Source organism: Carcharodon carcharias, chromosome 15 (assembly GCF_017639515.1).
Source record: "Carcharodon carcharias isolate sCarCar2 chromosome 15, sCarCar2.pri, whole genome shotgun sequence".
Taxonomy (NCBI): domain Eukaryota; kingdom Metazoa; phylum Chordata; class Chondrichthyes; order Lamniformes; family Lamnidae; genus Carcharodon; species Carcharodon carcharias.
In genome coordinates this window covers 127,845,963-127,868,791 of record NC_054481.1, presented here as the reverse complement: position 1 = coordinate 127,868,791, position 22,829 = coordinate 127,845,963, and the positions used below count along the sequence as shown (strand labels likewise).

General features: G+C 43.1%; 2 protein-coding genes across 2 annotated transcripts in view; one reads left to right on the top strand and one right to left on the bottom strand.

Annotated features, from left to right (window-relative positions):
- The window catches only part of tnfrsf9a (tumor necrosis factor receptor superfamily, member 9a), a 64,412-nt gene extending 57,699 nt beyond the window's left edge, over positions 1-6,713 (top strand). Inside the window, exons 11-13 of the mRNA XM_041205813.1 lie at positions 1,705-1,730; positions 4,740-4,968; positions 5,679-6,713. Coding sequence (XP_041061747.1) covers positions 1,705-1,730; positions 4,740-4,968; positions 5,679-5,878 — 455 coding nt within the window. The 3' untranslated portion in view covers positions 5,879-6,713. The remainder of the gene's footprint in view (positions 1-1,704; positions 1,731-4,739; positions 4,969-5,678) is intronic.
- Positions 6,714-13,647: 6,934 nt separating this feature from the next.
- Positions 13,648-22,829, bottom strand: part of pgd (phosphogluconate dehydrogenase) — a 28,189-nt gene continuing 19,007 nt past the window's right edge. The window contains exons 7-13 of the mRNA XM_041205812.1: positions 22,423-22,557; positions 21,160-21,349; positions 20,040-20,170; positions 18,817-18,950; positions 17,848-17,947; positions 16,070-16,192; positions 13,648-13,997 (exon numbers count right to left, since the gene is read on the bottom strand). Coding sequence (XP_041061746.1) covers positions 13,878-13,997; positions 16,070-16,192; positions 17,848-17,947; positions 18,817-18,950; positions 20,040-20,170; positions 21,160-21,349; positions 22,423-22,557 — 933 coding nt within the window. The 3' untranslated portion in view covers positions 13,648-13,877. The remainder of the gene's footprint in view (positions 13,998-16,069; positions 16,193-17,847; positions 17,948-18,816; positions 18,951-20,039; positions 20,171-21,159; positions 21,350-22,422; positions 22,558-22,829) is intronic.

Genomic DNA, 22,829 nt, shown 5'->3' with positions numbered 1-22,829 from the left:
TGTTACTTGAGTTAGTGGTGTGATAGCACAGGCATGAAGTGTAGATTTGCACCAGTTGCTATATAAAAATCATTCGGTTTGGGCATTGAAATTGTAAGCAGCAAAGAGCTGGGATTTGATCAGTTCTCTAGGTATCGTTTCATCAAGAAACTTATCCCAAATGTTAGAACGTGATGTCATGTCAAGAGCACTTCAGTGTAAACCTTTGTTTTGAAATTAAAAGAACATGTGAATGGCATACAGCTACCCACTTAGAATATATGGCATATTCAGCCCAACCAGTCCTTGCTGGTGTTTATGCTCCACCCAAGCCTCCTCCCATCTTTCCTCTAAATTCCTTGGTGTAATCCTCTATTCCCTTCTCCCTCAAATGCTTGGCCAGCCTCTCCTTAAATACATCTGTATGATTCACTACAATCACTCCCCGTGGGAACAAGCTCCACATTCTCACCACACTCAAGGACTGGAGGTTAGCATCCAACTGTTGAGTTGCTAGCATCTTTCACAGACAAGAACTGAATATCCGAGCCACTTCAGGACCAAGCAGCCCACTTAATCAGCACCCCACCCACCACCTTAAACATTCACTCCCTCCACCACCAACACACAGTGTGTACCATCTATAGGAATCACTGTAGCAACTCACCAAGGCTCTTGTAACAGCCCCTTCCAAACTCGGGACCTCTATCACCTAGAAGAACAAAGGCAGCAGGTGCATGGAAACACCACCATCTGCAAGTTCCCCTCCAAGTCAGACACACCATCCTGACTAGGAACTATACTGTCTTTCCTAAATCTTGGAACTCCCTCCCTAACAGCACTCTGGATGTACCAAAGCCACATGGACAGCAGCGGTTCAAGGAGGCGGCTCACCAACGCTTTCTCAAGGGCAATTAGAGATGGGCAATAAATGCTTGCCTAGCCAGCAATGCTGACATCTCACAAATGAATTAAAAAACTCCACATAAAATCATAATTTTGCTAAATCATAGATTCTGAAATTAATAATTCATGTGCACTAGAATAAAGTTCTTGAACTGAACGTTGTGAATAAATGTACTTGGCTAAACTTATCTTCAAACTCCATAATTTAGCTAAAAAGTGAATCATTCTTTTCTCTATTTTTTTATTTGAAAGAGCCTTATGACTGCTTTGTCACAAGTACATCAGGATCATAGGGTGACAAATTCAGACAAGACAGGAGAAATCGAGTCAGGAGCCAAAAAGAAGCAACAGTGGGGAGAGGGGTGGGAGTGATATCAGTTAGGGATGAGGGGGAAAGGATAGTGAAGTAACAATAAAGACGGACCAAATGCTTTTTGACCAATCAGAAGCTTTTCTCAAATTTTAGTCTGGTCCAATTGCCAAAAACTTAATCAGTGGGATCTTCAAACTGGGGGTCTTGTGTCCCATTGTGGACACGGCAAAGATTAGCAAGCCAGTGATATAAAAGCTTAGTTGAATTTTTCTAACAGTTTTCAATTCACACCAAATGGCCCCTTTACTCACAGTTGGCTACATGTTTGTAAATTGGTGAATTTAGTGCAGCAGATTGGTGCACGTCCTTTTGAATGTGAAGTCTGATGTAAAAAAAATATAAACTTGGAATGTTTGCAAACAGGACGATTTGTTAAATATAAACTCCAAGGTCATCGCTGCCTCTTTAATCAGACTCTGTTATTTCTTTGTGTGTATCCCTTTTAGGAATTGGAATGCTGGTGAAACTGAAGGTAAATGTGTTACACAAATGAATCTAAGTGACTTGTTCTCTGAATTGCTGTTTCATTTCTTGATTGTTCATTGATCAAAGGTGAATAGGGGTACAAATTCAAAAACACTTTTAATAAATAAAAAATGTCTTCACTGGGGCAAGCCTGATACAGAACAAAAGCAAAAGTGCTTGAACTTATTTGTCCAGATATTCCGCCATCACGGAATTGGGTTGCACCTCCTGCTGGACTTCCGCAAACATGCGCTCCAGTACCCACCAGCAGCCTGCATGGTTTGAATGTGGAGCCGGGAGAAACGTCTCCTGCTCTCCCAGGCTCCACATTCAGGTAAACCATTTTAACAAACTTTCCTTTTTGGTAGTGGTCTGTCCCAGCCCCTGTAAGAGACCATAGTCATAGAGCCACAGTCACAGAGTTTTACAGCATGAAAAGAGGCCCTTCGGCCCATCGTGTCAGTGCTGGTCATCAAGCCCCTAACTACTCTAATCCCATTTTCCAGCACTTGGCCCATAGCCCTGTATGTTGCGGCATTTCAACTGTTCATCTAAATACTTCTTAAATGTTGCGAGGGTTCCTGCCTCCACCACCCTTTCAGGCAGTGAGTTCCACCCTCTGGGTGAAAATGTTTTTCCTCAAATCCCCTCTAAACCTCCTATCTATGCCCCTCATAATTTTGTACACCTCAATTAGGTCCCCCCTCAGCCTTCTCTGCTCCAAGGAAAACAACCCCCGTCGATCTAGTCTCTCTTCATAGCTGAAACACTCCAGCCCAGGCAACATGCTGGTGAATCTCCTCTGCACCCTCTCTAGTGTAGTCACATCCTTCCTATAGTGTGGCGACCAGAACTGAAAACAATACTCCAGATGTGACCTAACTAACATTTTATACAACTCCATCATAACCTCCCTGCTCTTGTATTCAATGCCTCGACTAATAAAGACAAGTATCCCATTTGCCTTCTTAACCATCTTATCTACCTGTCCTGCTGCCTTCAAAGATCTGTGGACATGTACACCACCTCTGATCCTCTGTACCTCCTGGGGTCCTACCATTCATCGTGTATTTCCTTGCCTTGTTAGTTCCTCCCAAAATGCATCACCTCACATCTTTCAGGATTAAATTCCATTTGCCACTGTTTTGCCCATCTGACATGTCCGACTATATCATCCTGTAGTCTAAGGCTTTCCTTCTCAGTATTTACCACACCACCAATTTTTGTGTCATCTGTGAACTTATTGATCATAGCTCCTAAATTCATGTCTAAACCATTAATGTACAGTACAAACAGCAAGGGTCCCAGCACTGAACCCTGCGGTACGCCACTGGACACGGGCTTCCTGTCACAAAAACAACCTTCAACCATCACCCTCTGCCTCCTGCCACTAAGCCAATTTTGGATTCAATTTGCCAAATTGCCTTGGATCCCATGAACTCTTACGTTCTTGACCATTCTCCCAAGCGAGACCTTGTCAAAAGCCTTACTGAAGTCCATGTAGAATCACTGGCCTATATCACTGGCTTATCCATATGACCCTTCTTGAATAACAGTACCACATTCGCTGACCTCCAGTCCTCTGGCACCTCTCCTGTGGCCAGAGAGGATTGGAAAATTAATATCAGAGCCCCTGCAACCTCTTCCCTTTCCTCCTACAGCAGCCTGAGATCATCGCATCTTGGCCTGGAGATTTATCTACTTTTAAGCCCACTAAAATTGCTAATATCTCTTCCCTTTCAATGCTAATTGTTCAAATATATCACAGTTCCCCTCCCTGATTTCTACACCTACATTGTCCTTTTCCATGGTGAATAGAGGTGCAAAGCACTCATTTAAAACCTCACCTACGTCTTCCGGCTTCACCCACAGATTGCCGCTTTGGTCCCTAATGGGCCCTCCTCTTTCCCTGGTTATCCTCTTGCCCCTAATATATTTATAAAATGCCTTTGGATTTTCTTTTATTTCACCCACCTTAGGCATTTTTTATATGCAAAAGGACTAAACGTTATTTCAAGTGTGGGCCCTGTGGCACCTATTGTTCTGCATCTACTAATATACCAGCTTGGAACAAGGAGGCATTTGAGTGTTGCTGAACAAAGAGATGTCGAAGATTTTCATCATGCACTCATCAGGACACTCACAGGAATACCAATATAAGGCATTTCTTGCTTCTGACATTAGCCTTAAAAACATTTGCCCCAGCCACCGTGGCTACTTTTGTAAAGCTTAATTATTTTTGTCTATTTTCAGTTTTAGGATTAATATTACAAAAATAACCCTAGGTGTGAGGAGATTTATTGCCATAGGCTGATAGAGTCATGGGCTGTGAGTTTACTTGCTTGGAATTAGTATCAAGTTTAGAGCATTGTAAAACTCCAAGTTATACTGCGGCCTCTGCAGATTCTCGCCTTGGACAATGTATCATCTGCATATGTATGTTTAAACGTAGGTAGAAAGTGTCGTTCACTGGTGCTGGAATGGCAGTGATGAAGTTAGTACAGAGCTGACTACCTTCTGATTGAAGTTATACTGCAGCCATGAAACCCAGACTGGGGGAGACTACCATTTTTGAGATGGTCTTATAATGTTTGTGAAAGCTCATCCTTAGACTTCCCCTCCAAGTCACTCACCATCCTGACTTGGAAATATATCGCTGTTCCTTCACTGTCACTGGGTGAAAATCCTGGAACTCCCTCCCTAACAGCACTGTGGGTGTACCTACACCACATGGACTGCAGTGGCTCAAGAAGGCAGCTCACCACCACCTTCTCAAGGGCAATTAGGGGTGGGCAATAAATGCTGGCCTAGCCAGTGACGCTCACATCACATGAATGAATTAAAAAAAAATCTTCAAACAACAATATAACTGGCAGGCCCAGAACATTGAAACAATATTATATTTGGACCTTCTCAACAAGGGGAAAGAGTTAAAAAGGCAAGTAACTTTTTCATGAAATACGTTTAATTAAATGCTTATCTGTAGAATGAACTTCATGTTCTTTTTTCAATGCAGTTTATTTGCATCTGTGGCATCAAAAGTGATCTTTACAAAGGTGGTGATAACGAACCAGAAATCGATGCAGCAACTGTGCCAGAGATTGGGGAGCTGTGTGCAGATAGCATCATCCCTGAATCAAAACCTAGCGCAGTAATGGTGCCACTGATAAGCATCAAAAAGACTGAAGCTCCTACATTGAAATACAATTCTGAAATCCTGGACATTGAGACTGTGTCAGCTGTTGGTGAGCGTGATGTTTTTTTTCCCATGTTCTTTCTAGTCTTGTCACCTGTAGCTCAGTAGGTGACAGAGGAGAAGGCTTGCTAAAACATAATAATCTGTGTCCTGCTGCCCCCTGTTGTCAGTTGAGGCTGAGGGAGTAGCAGGTCTTGGCTCTGAATCTAAAGCATTTGGTTTAAGCCCCATCCAGAGGCTCGATCACAAAAGTCTACACTGACACTCTAGTGAACAGAGTGCTTCAAGGTCAGAGGTGCCAGCGTTTGAACAAAATGTTAAACCAAGGCCTCGTCTTTCCTCTCACTTGAATATGTACACTCCATAGCTCTATTTCAAAGAAGATCGCCAGTGTCTGAGCCAACGTTTATTTCTCAATCAAAACAGATTAGAAATTACCTGGTCATGATCACAATGTTGTTTGTGGGAGCTTGCTGTGCACAAATTGGCTGCCACATTTCTGACATTACAACAGTAATTACAATTTAAAAGTACTTTGCTGTCTGTGTGAAAGATGCTACATAAATGCAAGGCTTCCTTTTCTTTCAATGCATTGCACCCCTGTTCATTCATGATGATGTTTATAAAAGGGACGAATGTAATAATGATCAGCCGAGGCTTTAACTGTATTTTACAGCTCTGCAATCTAAATGTTAAAAACACTCTTTTTGCAATTACAGACAATGAGCCTAATTGTAACATTCATTTGTTTCTATGCAGTTCACCCTAAAGACAATGCAGAGGACAACATTCCATTTCCTGTACAAGAAAATGGAAGAAACTCAAAAACCTATTATCCTATAGAGGAGCAGTGTCAAAAGCAGTATAACCAGTCAGTAACGATGGAGGCCAAAGGTGGGACACCAACAAGCCTATATTTAGACAGCAATAAATATCAACTGCATTGCATTTCCGTCTAGATTCAGCTTCCTGCTGAATAAGCCACCAATACAGTTTGATATTGTCTTTAGGAGGCAGTTTACAGGTGAAGCTTCCCATTGAGTTCGTGGCCTGCTTGACATCTTTACCATTAGAAATCTATTCAGACGAAACTTGGAGATGAGTCTGAGGAGTGTTCAAGACTGTAGCTCTTTTCTTGGAATTTGATTGTATGAAAACAACTAAATCAATGAAAATACTCGTCACACATACCTTTTAACTCACCAGGGATCCGTACTTAGTCCTTTGGTCAATCAGCGACTCAAAATGTGGCCCGATGGTATGATCAGAGGTGGAAAGGCCAAAAACTCCTTTTATTGTGGGTTTACAGATTAAACCAGGTTTAAAATTAAATCTCCAAGGATTTGCTGGTTTCAAGTTTTATTAACAATAATATCTGTTAGGCTTCCTACGGATTAGCAGTAAGAATTTATATTAAACAATTTGAAAATTCCTTTTCATGGAAATGAAAAGCAAATACTCACCAATGAAACCAGATAAACCTCTCCCCTGATGAGCATTAGCAGCTCATTATTATAGTTTTTGTGTTGACTAACCTTGGTTTCCTTGCCTTCAAATATCTCCACATCCCTGCATCTCCCTACCACTGCTACATTATCAGACATACCATCCTTTCAACTATTTGTTAAAGTGAGAATTATTTCTGGTGGTTCAGGCAATTGCTCAAGAGCTCATTGTAAGAATGTTATGAGACAGCCTGTCGTAAAGGCTGAGTTATTTAAAAATCCTTGAAGGAAACTTTAAACAACTGTCATAACCAATATTTTTAAGTGGTATGTTTGAGATGCAACTCTAAATTCAGGAATCAGACCACCAGCTCTCAAGAGGTTTTATATCAAAATACGTGAGACATTTATTAATTTACACAAGTTAAATATATACACATGACTACAAATTAGTACTATCATAACTTTTAACAAATTCCTAAACTAACCTCTATTAAGGCAACAGCAACCCATAGATTTAACCAGACACCAGGCAAAGCATTTTCATCTTACTTATTCAAAATGAGGTTCCTCTCACTTTAGTTCCTGTGGACACAGTTGTAGGCTTAAGCTACTTCGATGTTACATTGTCTCTGCTCTCCACACACAAAACTGCTGTCTGTTATATCCAGCACATCTCATTGACTGTAAATTCTCATTGTATCACCAGCCTCTAACAATAAAACCCCTTTCATATTACCAATTTTATTAGTAATATAAACATATTGCTTGGTCTCTGCTAGCTAGGTGCCAGATTTCACTTGCCTTCTTGAATGCTGTATTCAAAAAATGCAAATGCACTCTACCTCTCTTACATCTCAAAACTAGTACACGCCAAAGCATCCAGACTAGCTGGCTTTAATCCAATTAAAACTCATTAACAGACTAAACCTCTATTTTAAAAGAAAAATATTTTGCAATAATATATATATTAATAGCTTCATGACAAAGAGGAACAGGAAGTTGTCCTGGCGTCATCAGCACAAAATATAAGCCGACACTTCCAAAGGAGTGCTGAGGGAGTGTTCCATTGTCGGAGGTGCCTCTTTTGGATGACACCTTAAAACAAGGCCCTGCCTGCCCTCTTAGGTGGGTGTTAAAGACTCCATGGCACTATTTCAAGGAAATGGGGAGTTATATCCAGTGTCCTGATCACTATTTATCCTTCGACTATCATCTTCAAATCAGGTCATCTGGTCATTATCATATCTGTGCGATCTTGCTGTGTGCAAATTAGTTGGCGCATTTAATAAGTTACAATTGGTTATTTATTTAATTTGCTGTGGGTAGAATCTGGTGCATAAAATGTCTGTTGCAGCTGTCTACTTCGCAATAGCGGCTGCCCTTCCAAGTAAATCATTGTAACAGAAGCCCACTCAGGCTTTTGAGAGACACAATGAGATGCTATATAAATACACATTCATATCTTCTCCTTAAAGCTATTTGTGCATGGATCACGAATATTTGTTATGCTTGTGGATTTTCAGAGTTGTAAATATTACGTATGGAAAAGTGGGTTATAGTGAGACATTTAGCAGAGGCTATGATCCTTGAAGAAACTCTAGAATTTTATCCTTTGGGTTTTGTGCAACTTAAAATCTGTTTGCATCCAGTTATTCTGACAACTGGAAATTCGCTATAGAGAATGAGCAATATTTAAAAAATATTAACACACTTCAGATGTTTGTCTTTTTAAGATACTGATAGTTTAGTACAATGTATTCTGAAACATTACTCCTATACTTTGAATATAAATAAAATCGATTGTATGCTTTACCTATTTCTGCACAATATTATCCACCATCTGACTGACTGAAAGTGAAGAAGTAATCCTGCCTAATTACTGCAGGGTTAACCAGGATACCTGGGGAAGTGTAGGCTGCTTCCCTTAGAACTGGGGAGATTAGTGAGGTGATTTGACAGAGGGATTTGAAATGATGAAGGGATGAGACAGCAACTCCTACCAGTATTTGTGGGGTTTAAAACAAGGGGGCATGGATACAAGATTTAATGAAAGAGATTTTGGATAGACAGCAGGAACAGCTTTTTCTTTGAGATGAAGGGTTATGAGAGTGTAGAATTCATTAGTAGAAAGTTATTGAGGCAGTGACCATGTCAGCATCTAAGCATATATTGGACAGGTGCTTGAAGGAAAAGAAATGGACACTGAGAGGGCACATTGGATTAGGATTATTGAATTTAGGAAGGCTTAACATCAACTGGGCCTGGTTAACTCAATCAATCCATTGTTGTTGACATCTTTTGATGATCTGCTTCTATCACTGCTTGTTTGTCCCTACAACCACACCCCCACTCCACCTCTCTCTCTCTCTCTCTCTCTCCGCCCCCCCCACACACACACCTTAAACCAGCTTATATTTCAACTCTTTCTTGGACTCGAACTCAAGTTCTGTCGAAGGGTCATGAGGACTCGAAACGTCAACTCTTTACTTCTCCGCCGATGCTGCCGGACCTGCTGAGTTTTTCCAGGTAATTCTGTTTTTGTTTTTGTTTTTGGATTTCCAGCATCCGCAGTTTTTTTTGTTTTTATCAATCAATCCATTTCCTATTTTGTAATTTCTATGTAATTGCATAGGTTTTGATCTATCACCATGGTTGGTGTGCTATCATGTCTTGATGAGGTTTTGCTTATTCCATGAGGCTTGAGAGGGTCAACATGAATAGTTTCAAGAGAAACTAAATATATTAACAATTCACAAAGACCTCATGATGTGTACATGGTTTTCTGGACACAGACTGCTCTGCCTCTTGGTCATCTGACTCTTGATGTCATGCTAATATCATCATCAACCTCATTGTCTCATTATCATAACCATTAACCCTTTACTCTACAGTATATGTGAATAGGAATCTTACATTAATGCCATGATGCAACTACAGCAATCTGGGTCAACTATTAGATTGCAAATTGGGTGGGAGCTTTTGGAATGGAGTTCCATCCTAAATTCCCGCCAACCGACAGACAATCCAATTGAGCTGCACACGACCCACCCCCAGGAATTTTGGCTTCTTTTTTAGGACAGGTGACAGCATAGTTAAAGAGCTGAAGCTCTGAGGAGCACCTTAAAGGTGTAGAGAGGCATAGAGGTTTGGGGAGAGAATTCCAGAGCTTGAGACCTTGACAGCTTAAGAGACAGCACCAATGATGAGATGAAGGGAGTGAGAGATGTACAAAAGGGTTGTCGGACTGGAGGGAGTCACGAGTAGGGAAGGGTGAGACCATGGAGGGGTTTGAACACTAGGATCAGAACTTTAAGAATGGATGCGTTGATGGACCAGGAGCCAATGCAAGAGCAGCGAGAGCAGGAGTGATAAAAGAACAGGACTTGGTGTTAGCTTGGATTCATTTGTCACTCAACAGGGAAGCACCAAGCAGAGACCAAGGGTTTTCCCAAAATGAGGAAGAGAAAATCAAGAAGACTCTCTTTACTAGGTTTGCTCTGAATTCACCTTCTAGTGCCATTGGTGGATGACCAGGATTGACATAATTTCCCCTTAAAGAGACAATTGCTGTCAGAGAGCTGTGCTAGATTCTCCCCATTCAGGCACTGAACAACTGTATTGGAGATTAAATTTCCTCATATTTTTCAGGGCCTTGTCCACTTGCCACTTGGGACCTGTCATCAGGCCCTGGTGCCCCGGGTGTCAAGTCATTTATATAACAGTGGGTGGTGCCTGCCTCCTGATATTAGAGGGGGCATCTGTGTGTCACTTGGGGGGGGGGGGGGCATTAGTGTATTATCTCAAACAAAATAGCCCATAAAAATAAGCCTTGTTTGCTATTGGTTGGTTGCCACATGCCATAAATTGCAGCGAGAAAACTCTGGCATCCAGCCTCTCACATCCTTAGCAACACTGGTTGCAAGGGACAAGGAGACGTCTTGAATCACAGAACAGTACAATGCAGGAGGCCATTCAGCCCATTGAGTCTGCACCAGCTTGTTCAAAGGGTAACCCAGTTGGTCCCACTCCTTGCCTTTATCTTTCAACTTTTACCCCTCCTTGAAATATTTATCCAATTCCCTTTTGAAGTCCACTATTGAATCAGTAGCCAGCACTATCAGTACATTTCAAAACCCTGACCACTCTAACTAAAAACACTGCAGCTTTTCCTCATGTCACCTCCAGCTCTATAGCCAATCACCTGAAATCTATGCCACCAACTGCTGCTAAGGCATAAATAAGGAATTGCTATATCACAATATCTTTACAGTGCAGAAGGCAGCCATTCGGCCCATCGAATCTGCACTGTATTATAGTATACAATTACAGCTGCACATTTGCAACCACGTATACGATGCAGCCACCCAAAAATAGGGCAAAAATTTTGATGAATAGCAAAATGGGTCATGGGCCTGGCATAATCCAGTCCTGCCCAAGTGTAACACACCACCCCCCCCCACCCCCACCCCAACACCCCCACCACCCCCCACCCCACACCCCCCCACCCCCACCCCACCCTGTCCTGCCCCAAATGCAGAATTCTTATGTCGGAAAAGCCAAGGAAATCCAGTCCCTTATTTTCTGTAATAACTTCACCAAATCGCTATCCAGAAACACTCCAGCATCAATAGTCCTTAAAAAGATAACGGAATCTCAATACTTTATTTCAACTGAGCAAAAAAAAAAACCAATCAAAAGCACATTGCATTAGTTATATGTTTTTTAATATTCATTCACAGGATGTGTGATGGTTGGGCCAGCAGTTATTGCCCATCCCTAGTTGCCCTTGGAGGTGGTGGTGAGCTGCCTTCTTGAGCCGCTGCAGTCCATGTGGTGTAGGTACACCCACAGCGCTGTTAGGGAGGGGGTTCGAGGATTTTGACCCAGCAAGTGAAGGAACGGCCGATATATTTCCAAGTCAGGATGGTGAGTGGCTTGGAGGGGAACTTCCAGGGGGTGGTGTTCCCATTTATCTGCTGCCCTTGTCCTTCTAGATGATAGTGGTCGTGGGTCTGGAAGGTGCTGCCGAAGGAGTCCTTCAGTGCATCTTGTAAACGGTACACACAAATGTAGCATAGAGTTACCAGACCAAATGCTGATGGAACAAGTTTCCTGGGGATTCAGGGGCTGATCTAGTCTCAAAATCTTTCAAATCTACCAACCTTTCAATTGCTATTTGATACAAAACAGGTCTATAAACTAAAAATACATTGAAAGAGACATACAGATGCTAAACAAATAGTGTTTTCAAAAAGTTGGAAGATCTTGTTGATAACAAGCTTAATTAAACCCTTCCAACAAACACGGGTGTAACACTGGAGAGTAATTAATGCGTAGACTCAGTCTGGAGCTCTGAAAGAAAGAGCCCGTGTGAAGTGTGTTCCTGAATGTTCGCTGCACCCATAGCCTGCTTCCACAGGAAGTTAAAGGGGAAACAGGCTGTGAACAGTCAGACGGTCAAGGATTTTTTCCCCTGATTAAAGCCTGAGGGAGAAACAGCCCCAAGATCATTGGGTCTTCTGGACTCACTTAAATCTCAGTTCAAACAGCCTTTGATGCAAAGAATGTAGCTCCTGATGTCCGCAAAACTGCCAATCATTGGATTTGGTACACTCGAGGTATTTTGGGGAAGTAATTGCAGGTTTTCTATTGGACACTCAAGGTGATGGAACATAGTAATAATTGTTCAAAATGGCTGGCAGAACTCAATCACATCGGCTGGAAGTAATTGATTCAGTCCCTTCCACCTTCAGCCACTAGGCAGCAGCGCTGAGCTACGTGCAGGACTACAGGGACACCAGTCCAGCTTCAAGGGGCCTTTTCAATCAGAGATCAAGGGCGTCACCCCAGCCACTGTCCATCCTTCAGATTTGATCAGCGGTGACCTGGCAAGAGTCTCCGGAAACCAATTCCAAGGCGGAGAGCATAGTGGAAACAATTGACTTCTTGACTTCAAGTTCCTTTTGAAAAATTAGCACCTGGATCACAATTGGGTCACCTAACAGTCACGGTAAAGAAGATTTCCCCTTAAGTTTTTGTGTACACTCCCAGGAGAACACATCGATTTCTTTTCCCCTCATTTTTTCCCCCAAAGGCAGATTCTGTGTCAGCCTTTGGATCCAATTCAGGAGTATTAGTGAGCTTAAAAGAGATGCTTGGGGGGGGTGAGGGGTGGAAGTGTGGAGGGTGGAGATACATTTAGTATGTACGAACGAGTCCCTCCTTTTTAAGTTATCAAAAGGACCCATATCATTTCATTGGAGTCAATTGCTGGCAGGGTCCATTGTCAGCATCAGAGAGATGTGAATATTTGGGTCTTCGTTCAGATACTAGTGACAGATATGGAGAGGAAGGTGTGGAACTGCACATCCCTTGCACTGAAACCTCCCCTCACCTCAAGAAGGGATCGCGCACCCCTTTAATTTCCAACTTTTACAAGAATTGCTGAAAGGACAATAACGCTCTCATCACTTACTTGAAGGCGGCTGACTGCCACTTCGAACACGTCAAGTTAAGTATCCTGCAGTCCCAATCACTGGACCCACTCATCAAATACAGAGATTATTTTTAAACTGAAACTGCAAGTTCCTCCGCACTCAACAACGTGGGGCAGTAGCGGTCCTAATCTTTGCTCTTTTAGTGCACATTTTAATCCGGGAACTCCACCCCAACTGCACTGTGGGTCCACCTTCACCACAGGCTGCAGTATCTCAGGGCAACAGCTCATCACTACCTACTCAGGGGGGGGGCGTTAGGCTTAGGCAATAAATGGTGGCTTTGCCAGCGATGCTCGCATCTCATGAATGAATAAAACAAAAAATTCTCTAAGCCTCATGAAAGTTACTTATTAGATCACTAAAAGTTGTAGAAAAATCAATTTTAAATCTATGAAAAGGAATACTCCCTCCACCAATGCAGTGGCAGCAGTGAGCAACATCTACATGCTGCAGTGAAGCAAGCAGCTCACTAAAACTCAGTGGCAAGGCCAACATTTATTGCTCATCGCTAATCACCCTCGAGAAAGACTTGGTCTGTCGCCATTCCTTCATTGCCGCTGGGTCAAAACCCTGGAACTTCCTTCCTAAACAGCGCTGCGGGTGCACCTACACCAAGAAGGCAGCTCACCACCACCTTCAAGAGCAACTAAGGATAGCAAACAAATGCTGGTCTAGCCAGCGACACCTCTGTCCTGTGAATGAATATAACAAAATATTTTCCTTGTATTGCGATTGCAGAGGAGCAATAATTATGTTTTAAATAAAAGTCATCAGACATCATGGTCATAGTTTAGACAATTTATTATTCATGAAAACTTTTCAATCAGTCCCAAAGGCCTTATTGAAAATCCACAGTAAATCTATTTCCCTGGTTCTAAATTGGATACCAGCACAACATAATAGGGAACGCCTTAAGTTAGAATATTCAAAATTACAGTTTTTGTTTGTTTAAAATATCTACTCTTACGGAATGTTATTTTAACCAAAGTGTTTTAGCGTTAACTGTTTATAGCTCATGCATTGTACGAAGAGGAGGAGACATTTCCACCATGACCTGTCCAGTTTGTGTGGATGAAAGCCCCTGGATTGCACAGCAGCTCATATGTGTGGGCACCAAAGTAATCCCTTTGCGCCTGTGGGCAAAAGAAGGATTAGATTAGCAGGTACTGGGCAGCCAAGAAGTTCCACCCTCAATGACTCCCAAACAGGTTATTGTTGGTGACATCTTTTGATGATCTGCTTCTATCACTGCTTGTTTGTCCCTACAACCACAACCCCCCCTCCACTTCTCTCTCTCTCTCTCCGCCCCCCACCCCCCCGCCACACACCTTAAACCAGCTTATATTTCAACTCTTTCTTGGACTCGAACTCAAGTTCTGTCGAAGGGTCATGAGGACTCGAAACGTCAACTCTTTTCTTCTCCGCCGATGCTGCCAGACCTGCTGAGTTTTTCCAGTTTTTGTTTTGGATTTCCAGCATCTGCAGTTTTTTTGTTTTTATTTTTTAAATTAAACTCCAAATCAACCCCCAGCCCTGCAAAATGCAAGGGCCATAATCGTAGCTGTTCACTGGGTGAGCTTGTTTTGCTAAGGCACTGGTTTAAGATTGCCTGAACTCAGCTTCCTCCTAATGGCCCTAGCGGGTGATGAGTACAGGCGGAGTTTGGTGATACCGCAACTGTTTCTTTATGTTTCTTGCACATACAACCGCACTGTCTGTGATGTCAAAGCCAGCAATACCCTGGCAGTCAGCCACTTCAAAGCAGAGATCTGGGGAAAATCTAAGCCCTTTCTTTCAGGGAAGCGCGCTAGTACCTTGTAAGCCTCAACGTGTACCTGATGTGCTGAAATATCAGATGCCAAGAAGTGTCAGAAGATAAGCAATTTAAAAAGTGAATGCGTCACTTGAACAGGGATTATTAAACCCCAAAAGAAAAACAGAAAATGCTGGGAAAACCCAGGTCTGACAACATCTGTGGAGAGAAAAAGAGTCAACATCGAGTCCGTATGACTCTTTTTCACAGCTCTGAAGGGACATACGGACTCGAAACGTTAACTCTTTCTCTCTCCATAGATGCTGTCAGACCTGCTGAATTGCAACAGGAGAGGAGGGAAATAGCACGTCTGCCAGTTTAAAGAGTGAACTGCTGCATCTCAGGAGCATCGAGCCGAGTCTGATGGACCACGGCTTTGCAACAGCCGGAGACTGGAGCTGTTGTGTGGCCAAGGGGGTGGGGGTGGCAGAGGGAGCAGGCCAGTGGTAGGTAAGACAGCTCCCTCAGCTGAGGCAGCAAGAGGTGGAAGGAGAGTGACTGGCACCATGTTACCCAGAGTGGGAGAGCGCAGCTGAGCAAGTAACACGCAAGCACGAACTAGTACTGGCACTGACTGCTGGGAGGCATAATGACATAAACGGCGGGAGAAGCTGAGTGCGAGCCAGCGGACACAGTGTGATTGGAAAGCAGACGCACCACTGTTTCTGTGGCTGGGTCAAATCAGCATCAGGAGTTAATGGTCCCCAACTCCTTGAAAACTTGAGTCAAATCACTTCAGAACCTTCTAATTTGTAAGGAACACAACTCCGGTTTGCATAACCTCACCTCATGATTTATTCCTTACACAGAAACGAGCCCCACTTGAAGATTCAGTTTACCTTTTAGTCCGTCAATCTTTTTGGAATGTGCTCGACAATTTTAAAGATGAAGGCATGGATTAAAAAATAATAATAATCCCTTTTGTTTACAGCTGCTCTGACTGTGCAAGTCAATATAGTTGATTTAGCAAATTTAACTGGACCCTGTTGGATTAGAGTTTTGAAGCTGTCTCAAATATCAATGCTCTCCGCTGAGGCATCTTCAAACAAGGAGACAGAAATCTTAAAATAAAAGCAAAATATTGCAGATGCTGGAGATCTGAAATAAAAACAAAGGGCTGTAAAAACTCAGCAGGTCTGTTCTCAAGTGCAGTCATATTGGACTCAAAACGCTGACAGGCCTGCTGAGTTTTTCTAGCACTTTCCATTTTCATTTGAGACAGAAATCCTGGCTGGTTTTGAATAATAATACCGGGAGAATTTGGTTAAGAGCAGTGAGGGAGGAATCTCAGCAATTAGAGTGCAGCACAAACTTATCGAACTGAGGGGAGAAAAATGAAATAAAGCTCAAGAAAGCATTGCTAAAAATCATACAAACTTGTCAATTCTTTACCTGGATAAGGTTTGCTGGCAGCATCTGGTGTCTGTAACCGTCGTAGAAAGACAGAGCTGTACTGAAACAGGGCATAGGAATGCCCATCTGTACCCCAGTGCTGACCACATGACGCCAGGATTCCTGTGGACAAAATATTCAGTTTTCATTTTTTGCTGGATTTAGTCCCTCGCAGCATGACAGGAACATACAGGACAGTCTTTATTCTCCCAAAATTACTTTCATGGGGGTTGGAGAGAAAGGGGGTAAGAGCATTTTTTTTTCCCCCCACAAAAGCAGAATACTTTCAAACTCTGGAAATATTCAGATGCTCAGGCAGCAACTGTGCAGAGAGAAACACAGTTAATGTTTCAGGTCTACAACTAATTCTGATGAAACATTAACTCTCTCTCTCTCTATCCACAGATGCTGCCTGACAATTTCAAGAATTTTGCTTTTAGTATTGCTGAAAAAGAGACATGTCGAAGCTTTTTATCTTGCACTCATCAGGACACTTAGCAAGAATATCAATACAAAGGGGAAACATTAATTTATACTATTATGAGGAGAGAGAGTGCTGATTGGTTGGCCAGTGGACTGTAAATGGTAGAGGTGTTGCCATGGATAATGCACCAGTGATGGTGGCTGACAGTTAACTGCCAAGCATTGTTTGAAATTTAAACCAGGCAGCTTGACCCTGATTGGTTGACTCATTCCTCAGGGCAATGGCTTGATCAATCAGGGTCAAGCTGTCTGGTTTAAATTTCAAACAATGCTTGGCAGTTAACTGTCAGCCGTCATCTATTGGTGCATTCACCATGGCAATGTCTCTACCAATTACAGTCCACCTGCCAACAAATCAGGACTCTCATCTCATACAGTATAAATTGTTGTTTTCCCCTTATATCGATATTCTTGCGAAGTGTCCTGGTAAGTGCAAGACGAAAAGCTTCAACATGTCTCTTTTTTTCAAGCAAAGCTCAAGTTCTGTATGACTAATTTTGTCTTTATGCCACTTTTTGCGCCAGTCTTAGGGTGTCTTTACACAACAGTTACAAGTAGCTCAGCTTCACACCAACACTGCAGCTACAGTGTCAACGGAGCCCAAATCCAACATCAAGGGCCGGAGCCAAACTGAGTCCAATGCCCTGGAGCAGCCAGTCTTACTGGAATGTTCTGGAGTCTGTTCTAAGGTGTGGCGCCCTGTTCGCACTCAGTTAGTGCGAGTGGAAAAACATTTCACATTAACGGCTTCCTTTGTGCAAAAGAAGTAGTAACATATCAGCCCGTGACTCTGAAGTGTGACAGACGCGTCTCAATATTGTACACTAATGGATCGCTTAGCATTGCTCACAGGAAATGAAATGCTGTTTTATAAAGGGGGAAAAGTTTCAAAATAAGGGGCTGCCCATTTAGGATGAGACGAGGAGGAAGTTCTCTCTCTCTCTCTCTCTCTCTCGAGGATCATCGTTTAGTCTGTGGAATTCTCTTCCCCAGGGAGCAGTGGGGGATAGGGCATTGAATATATTCAAGGCTAAGTTAGACAGATTTTTGTTAGGCGAGGGAGTCAAGGGTTATGCAGGGGGTGGTGGGCAGATTGGAAAGCGGAGTTAAAGCCACAATTAGGTCAGATGTGATTTTATTGAGTGGCGGAGCAGGGCTTCGAGGGGCTAACTGGCCTAATCCTGCTTCTATTTCTCATGTTCTTATTGCCATAAATGTAATCATATAACTTATAGATTGATAGTCATTCTGCGATTCTATAATGTTTAACCTATTTCAGTTCAGTGCGTAAATACCTGACAATCCTGAACAGCCTTCGTGAAGAATTGATCTAGGAGCAGGTTCTGCAGTTCAGGATTTGCATCAAAAGCATCTTTAATTTTTCCCAGAAAGACACTGGAGGAAGATAAACAACTTTTACAGATATTTTCCTGCAAGCGGTTTTTTTTTTTAAAAACAATATGTGCGCTGTGTGGAAATAGCCGGCAAATATTGTCCTGTTGCCCAGGAACTTGTGGCCCCAACTTCAAAACAGCGTTAGTCCAAAGGCAAACAGCACGATAACTGAAGAGAGACTCCGCGTGGGGAAAGAAAATACAGGACATTGAATTGAGATCTAATGTTTAAAAATTACATACAATAATCTACAGGGTGGTTTTCTTCTCCGCCGATGCTGCCAGACCTGCTGAGTTTTTCCAGGTAATTCTGTTTTTGTTTTGGTTATATATGATTGCATTCCTCAAGTTTCCTGCTCCTCCAGAATGCTCCCCAAAACCAAACTTTTACTCACTTTAAAAAAAAATTCATTCATAGGATGGGCTAGGCCAGCATTTGAGAGAACTGAGTGGCTTGCTAGGCCAATTCAGAGGGCATTTAAGAGTCAACCACATTGCTATGGGTCTGGAGTCACGCGTCCACGCCAGACCCGGTAAGGACGGTAGATTTCCTTCCCTGAAAAGGACATTGTTGTAAAGACCCATCTAGTTCACCAACTGACTTTTAATTGCAGGTTTCCTTTTATTGAGTTGAAACTTCACCATCTCCTGTGGTGGGATTCGAACCTGGTCCCCACAGCATTACCCTGGGTCTCTGGATTACTAGGCCAGTGACAATACCACCAAGCCACAATATGCCTAACATCTTGTGCCACTCAGTGTGGAACTTAGCTTGTTAACATTCCTGCGAAGCACCTTGGGACATTTTACCACGTTAAAAAGGTGCTATATAAATCCAAGCTGTTGTTATGTATCCAGCGCTTGCCTCACCTCCTGATGATGCAGCCGCCTCTCCACATCAGTGCGATCCCACCATAATTCAGAGACCAGTTAAACTCTTTAGCTGCTTGCCTCAAGAGCATGAATCCCTGGGCATAGGAGATGATCTTCGAAGCGTAGAGAGCCTGCAAAAGGGACAAAAGGATTCTCACCACTTTAAATATTTTCACATGGGCCAGTACGTTACAGAGTAGTAACTTCCCTTGTTTGTACAATGACGCATGAAGTTGGGTTATACATGGGCAGCATCTACACATACTTCGGGCTGTGAGACTGGACAATTGACAGAAGAACATCTTGAGCGCTGGCAGGGGGGAGGGAGAGAGAGGATAAGAGCCTATCCCATTCCACAATATATGGATTGAATTGGAGGATGCGCAGAAGCATTAAGACAGGCAAAGGCTAGTGACTCATCTCCAGGCACCAGTCAGAAACCCTGCTGAAAATGCAGCGCCTTAACTCATTGAAAAGTTAGGTTGCTATGCAACTCTAATTGGTCCCACTTCTGGATCTGAGCCCGGATGTGCTATTTTCCTTTAACTGAATCCAGGGCTGTTTTTTTTGCACCTTCCACTCATAACAGCTCCGACCAGGAACTGGAATTAGCATTGCAGGGAATCAGAATAAAACTCAAATGAAAATATTTTACATAAAATAAAATCTTAAGCAGTTGGATATCATTCACTCCATAGTCTAGCACAGCCCTCAAAAGATCTGATGCCCTCTTCTCTCTCTCTCTCTCCCCCCCCCACCCCCATACGCTCGCTTCATCTCTCCTCTGAACTGTGGACTCCTTTCTGTGGCACAGTTCCAGTGTCAGTCATCCTCTGGTACTCTGCCCAATTTGTCTGTTTGCTGGTGGGCAATGGCAGGCTTTTCCAACCACATGCTCAATCCTGTCCTCATTGGACATCCACTTCCAGCAGGTTACCATAGCGACCAGGAGCAGGAACCCTAGCTGATCCCATCTCCATCCAGGACACAGAGACCACCTGGAAAACCCTTAGCAGCACCTGAGCAAGGGCCAGTTGGTCAGAATCTCTATACCGACAGTGACTTGCCAAATAAACGAGGGTGAGTCTGTTTAATCCATGACCATGTTGCAACCAGACCCAGTTTCACGCCCAGCAGTTACATCAAGATTTCAAACCAGTGTCCACTTAAATGCAACACACGCCAAAAATTTAGTTGAAGCAGTCCTTCGATAATCTCACCTTGCGGATATCTTCCAAGAATGTCCCTTTATCCCCAGAGAATTTAGTTGTTTTAGGCCCAGTTAGCCTCTTGCCAGCTATTAACCTTTCATCTTTCAGAGAGGACAGGCACCTTGCAAAGACAGCCTCACCTAAAAAGAGACCATTCTGATTACAAATGGAGTCTGCAGCACAGAAACAGGCTGTCCGAACCAAATAGTCTAGGCCGACATTTATACTGCATATCAGTCTCCTCCTAAACCTCTTCAGCTAACCTCATCAGAATATCCTTCTGTTCTTTTCTCTCTCGTGCACTTGTCGAGCTCCCCTTAAAAGCAAACTCTTCGTCTTAACTACTCCCTGTGGTAGGAAGTTCCACCGTGCATTGAGGGTGACACTGCATTGCTGTACTGAGGGAGAGCTGCACTGTCAGAGGTGCTGTCTTCCAGATGCAACAGAGAGCAACCAGTTCCCCTAAATGGAAGAGAAAGACCCCTTAACACTATTTTGAAGAGGAGCAGGGGAGTTATCCCCAGTGTCCTGACCAATATTTATCCCTCAATCGATTGCCATGTGTGGGAGATTACTGTCGCAAATTTGCTGTTGTGTTTCCAACTTTACAACACAGCCCACACTTCAAACGCTTATCATCGGTGTGAAGCACTTTGGAGATGAAAGCCGCTTTACAAATGCAAGTCTTTAATTATTCAGCCTTACAGAGAAGTAGGGAAGGAAAAAAAACCCATCAAAATCATTAATCTCACCCAAATGACCACACTCTCTATCCAGAGGTGGTCCCAGGAGAGAGATCTGGAGGGGGACATTGGTCGATTTTGTTCTCTGATCCCCCCCCCCCACTTTCACAATCCGATGGGACAGAGGCAACTGTAGCTACGCACTCCCATTCCCTCCAAGCTCAAGAGATCAGACGTGAGATCTTTCTGATCCGTATGCCTGGGCAGGTTGGTGCATTCACCCACGGCAGAGACAGGTAGTTAGCATTTGGTTTCAAGGCTGCAAAGTTTGCTTTCCAGGTTGCTTAAGCTTTATTCCAAACTATGGGACCCTCAATAGAAAGAAAATCTAGTTACAGGTACAAAAACTTAGTAAAGGTGGAGCATTCAAACCAACTCTTCCTTACCAATAAGTGTAACTGGAACTCCAAATTCCAGTGAAGAAATAGCAGTCCACTTCCCTGTGCCCTTCTGCCCTGCAGAGTCTCTGATCTGGGGCAGCAGAGGCTTCCCGCTGGGGTCCCGAAATTTGAGGATATCTGCCGTGATTTCAATCAGGAACGAATCAAGCTCCGTCTTGTTCCATTCCTCAAATACCTGCGGCGGAATAAAATAATGTACAAATTTCTTTTTTCCGTTTACCGATAACCAAGTGCTCAAACGAGAACAAATCAGGATCCTTCACCACACCCACCAACTTAATTCTACAGCCGAACCTCTAAAATGCCACGTTAAAAATTAAAGATTTTACAGCCGGACTTCAGCATTGCTGAAGAGAGAGACAGGCCAAAGGTCTCCGTCTTGCACTCATGTTGGCATTCTTGCAAGTGGGTTGACTAGTTGGTAAGTGGATTCTGTTTGGTGGAGGCGTTGCCATGGAGAATGCACCAGTGAGTGACAGTTAACTGCCAAACATTGTTTGAAATTTAAGCAAGGCAGCTTGCCACTGATTTGCCTTCTACTGACTGTCCTAAGGAATCAGTGTCACTTGAGGTGCCATAGCTCGTTCAAATTATATAACGAATAGTATTATTCATAACTCTGGACACCCAAGAAGAAATGGACATTTTCTATTCAAATGAAGGCTGGGGGGGTGGTGGTTGGTGATGTACTGGTAATATCACTGGACTAGTAATCCAGAGGCCTAGACTGATGCTCTGGAGACATCTCACGACAACAGTCAGTGGAATTTAAATTCAATTAATAAATCTGGAATTAAAAACATATCTCACTAATGGCCACCATGAAATCATCACTGACTGTCGTAAAAACCCATCTGGTTCACTAGTGTCCTTCAGGGAAGAAAATCTGCTGTCCTTACCTGGTCTGGCCTACATGTGACTCCAGACCCACAGCAATGTGGTTGACTCTTAAATGCTCTGTGAGACAGCAAATCAAGTCACTCAGTTCAAGGATAATTAGGGATGGGCAACAAATGCTGGTCTTGCCAGCGACACCCATGTTCCATGAAAGAATAAAAGGGAAAAAAATAATTGGGTTATGCAGAACCTGAAATTCCAGCTTTTATCCCGTGCCAGGGGGAAACGATAACATTTCAAATGGAGAATTCAATGTTCCAGGTTCCGGAGGCACCCAGATTATGCAGAAGGGAGTGAACTGGGAGACTGTCCTTGGATCACAGCTATACCTCACAGGCAGACAGTGCTAACCTTTGCCATTTCATCATGGTCCATGTGGAGAATGTCCTTCATCAGGTGATAAGCCTCACAGATCAGCTGCATGTCTCCATACTCGATGCCGTTGTGCACCATCTTGACGAAGTGACCAGCTCCTTCATCCCCTACCTGAAAGCAGGACAGAGATCAGAACTACTGCCGTCTGAGCTCACAGAACTACAAGACACCACGACAATTTAATAAGGCAGAACAGCACCCTTAACACTGCAATCTTCATCAAATTGAGGAATCAAAACAGACCCCAAACTTGTTTAAAAACATAAAATGGTAATTACAGAATACAAGCATGTTCAACGTCAATGTCAAAATGATCTAATGCTTTAACCTCTTAGCCAATGCTGGAGCTATGAAGAAACTAAGGGGAGATGGTGGCATAATGA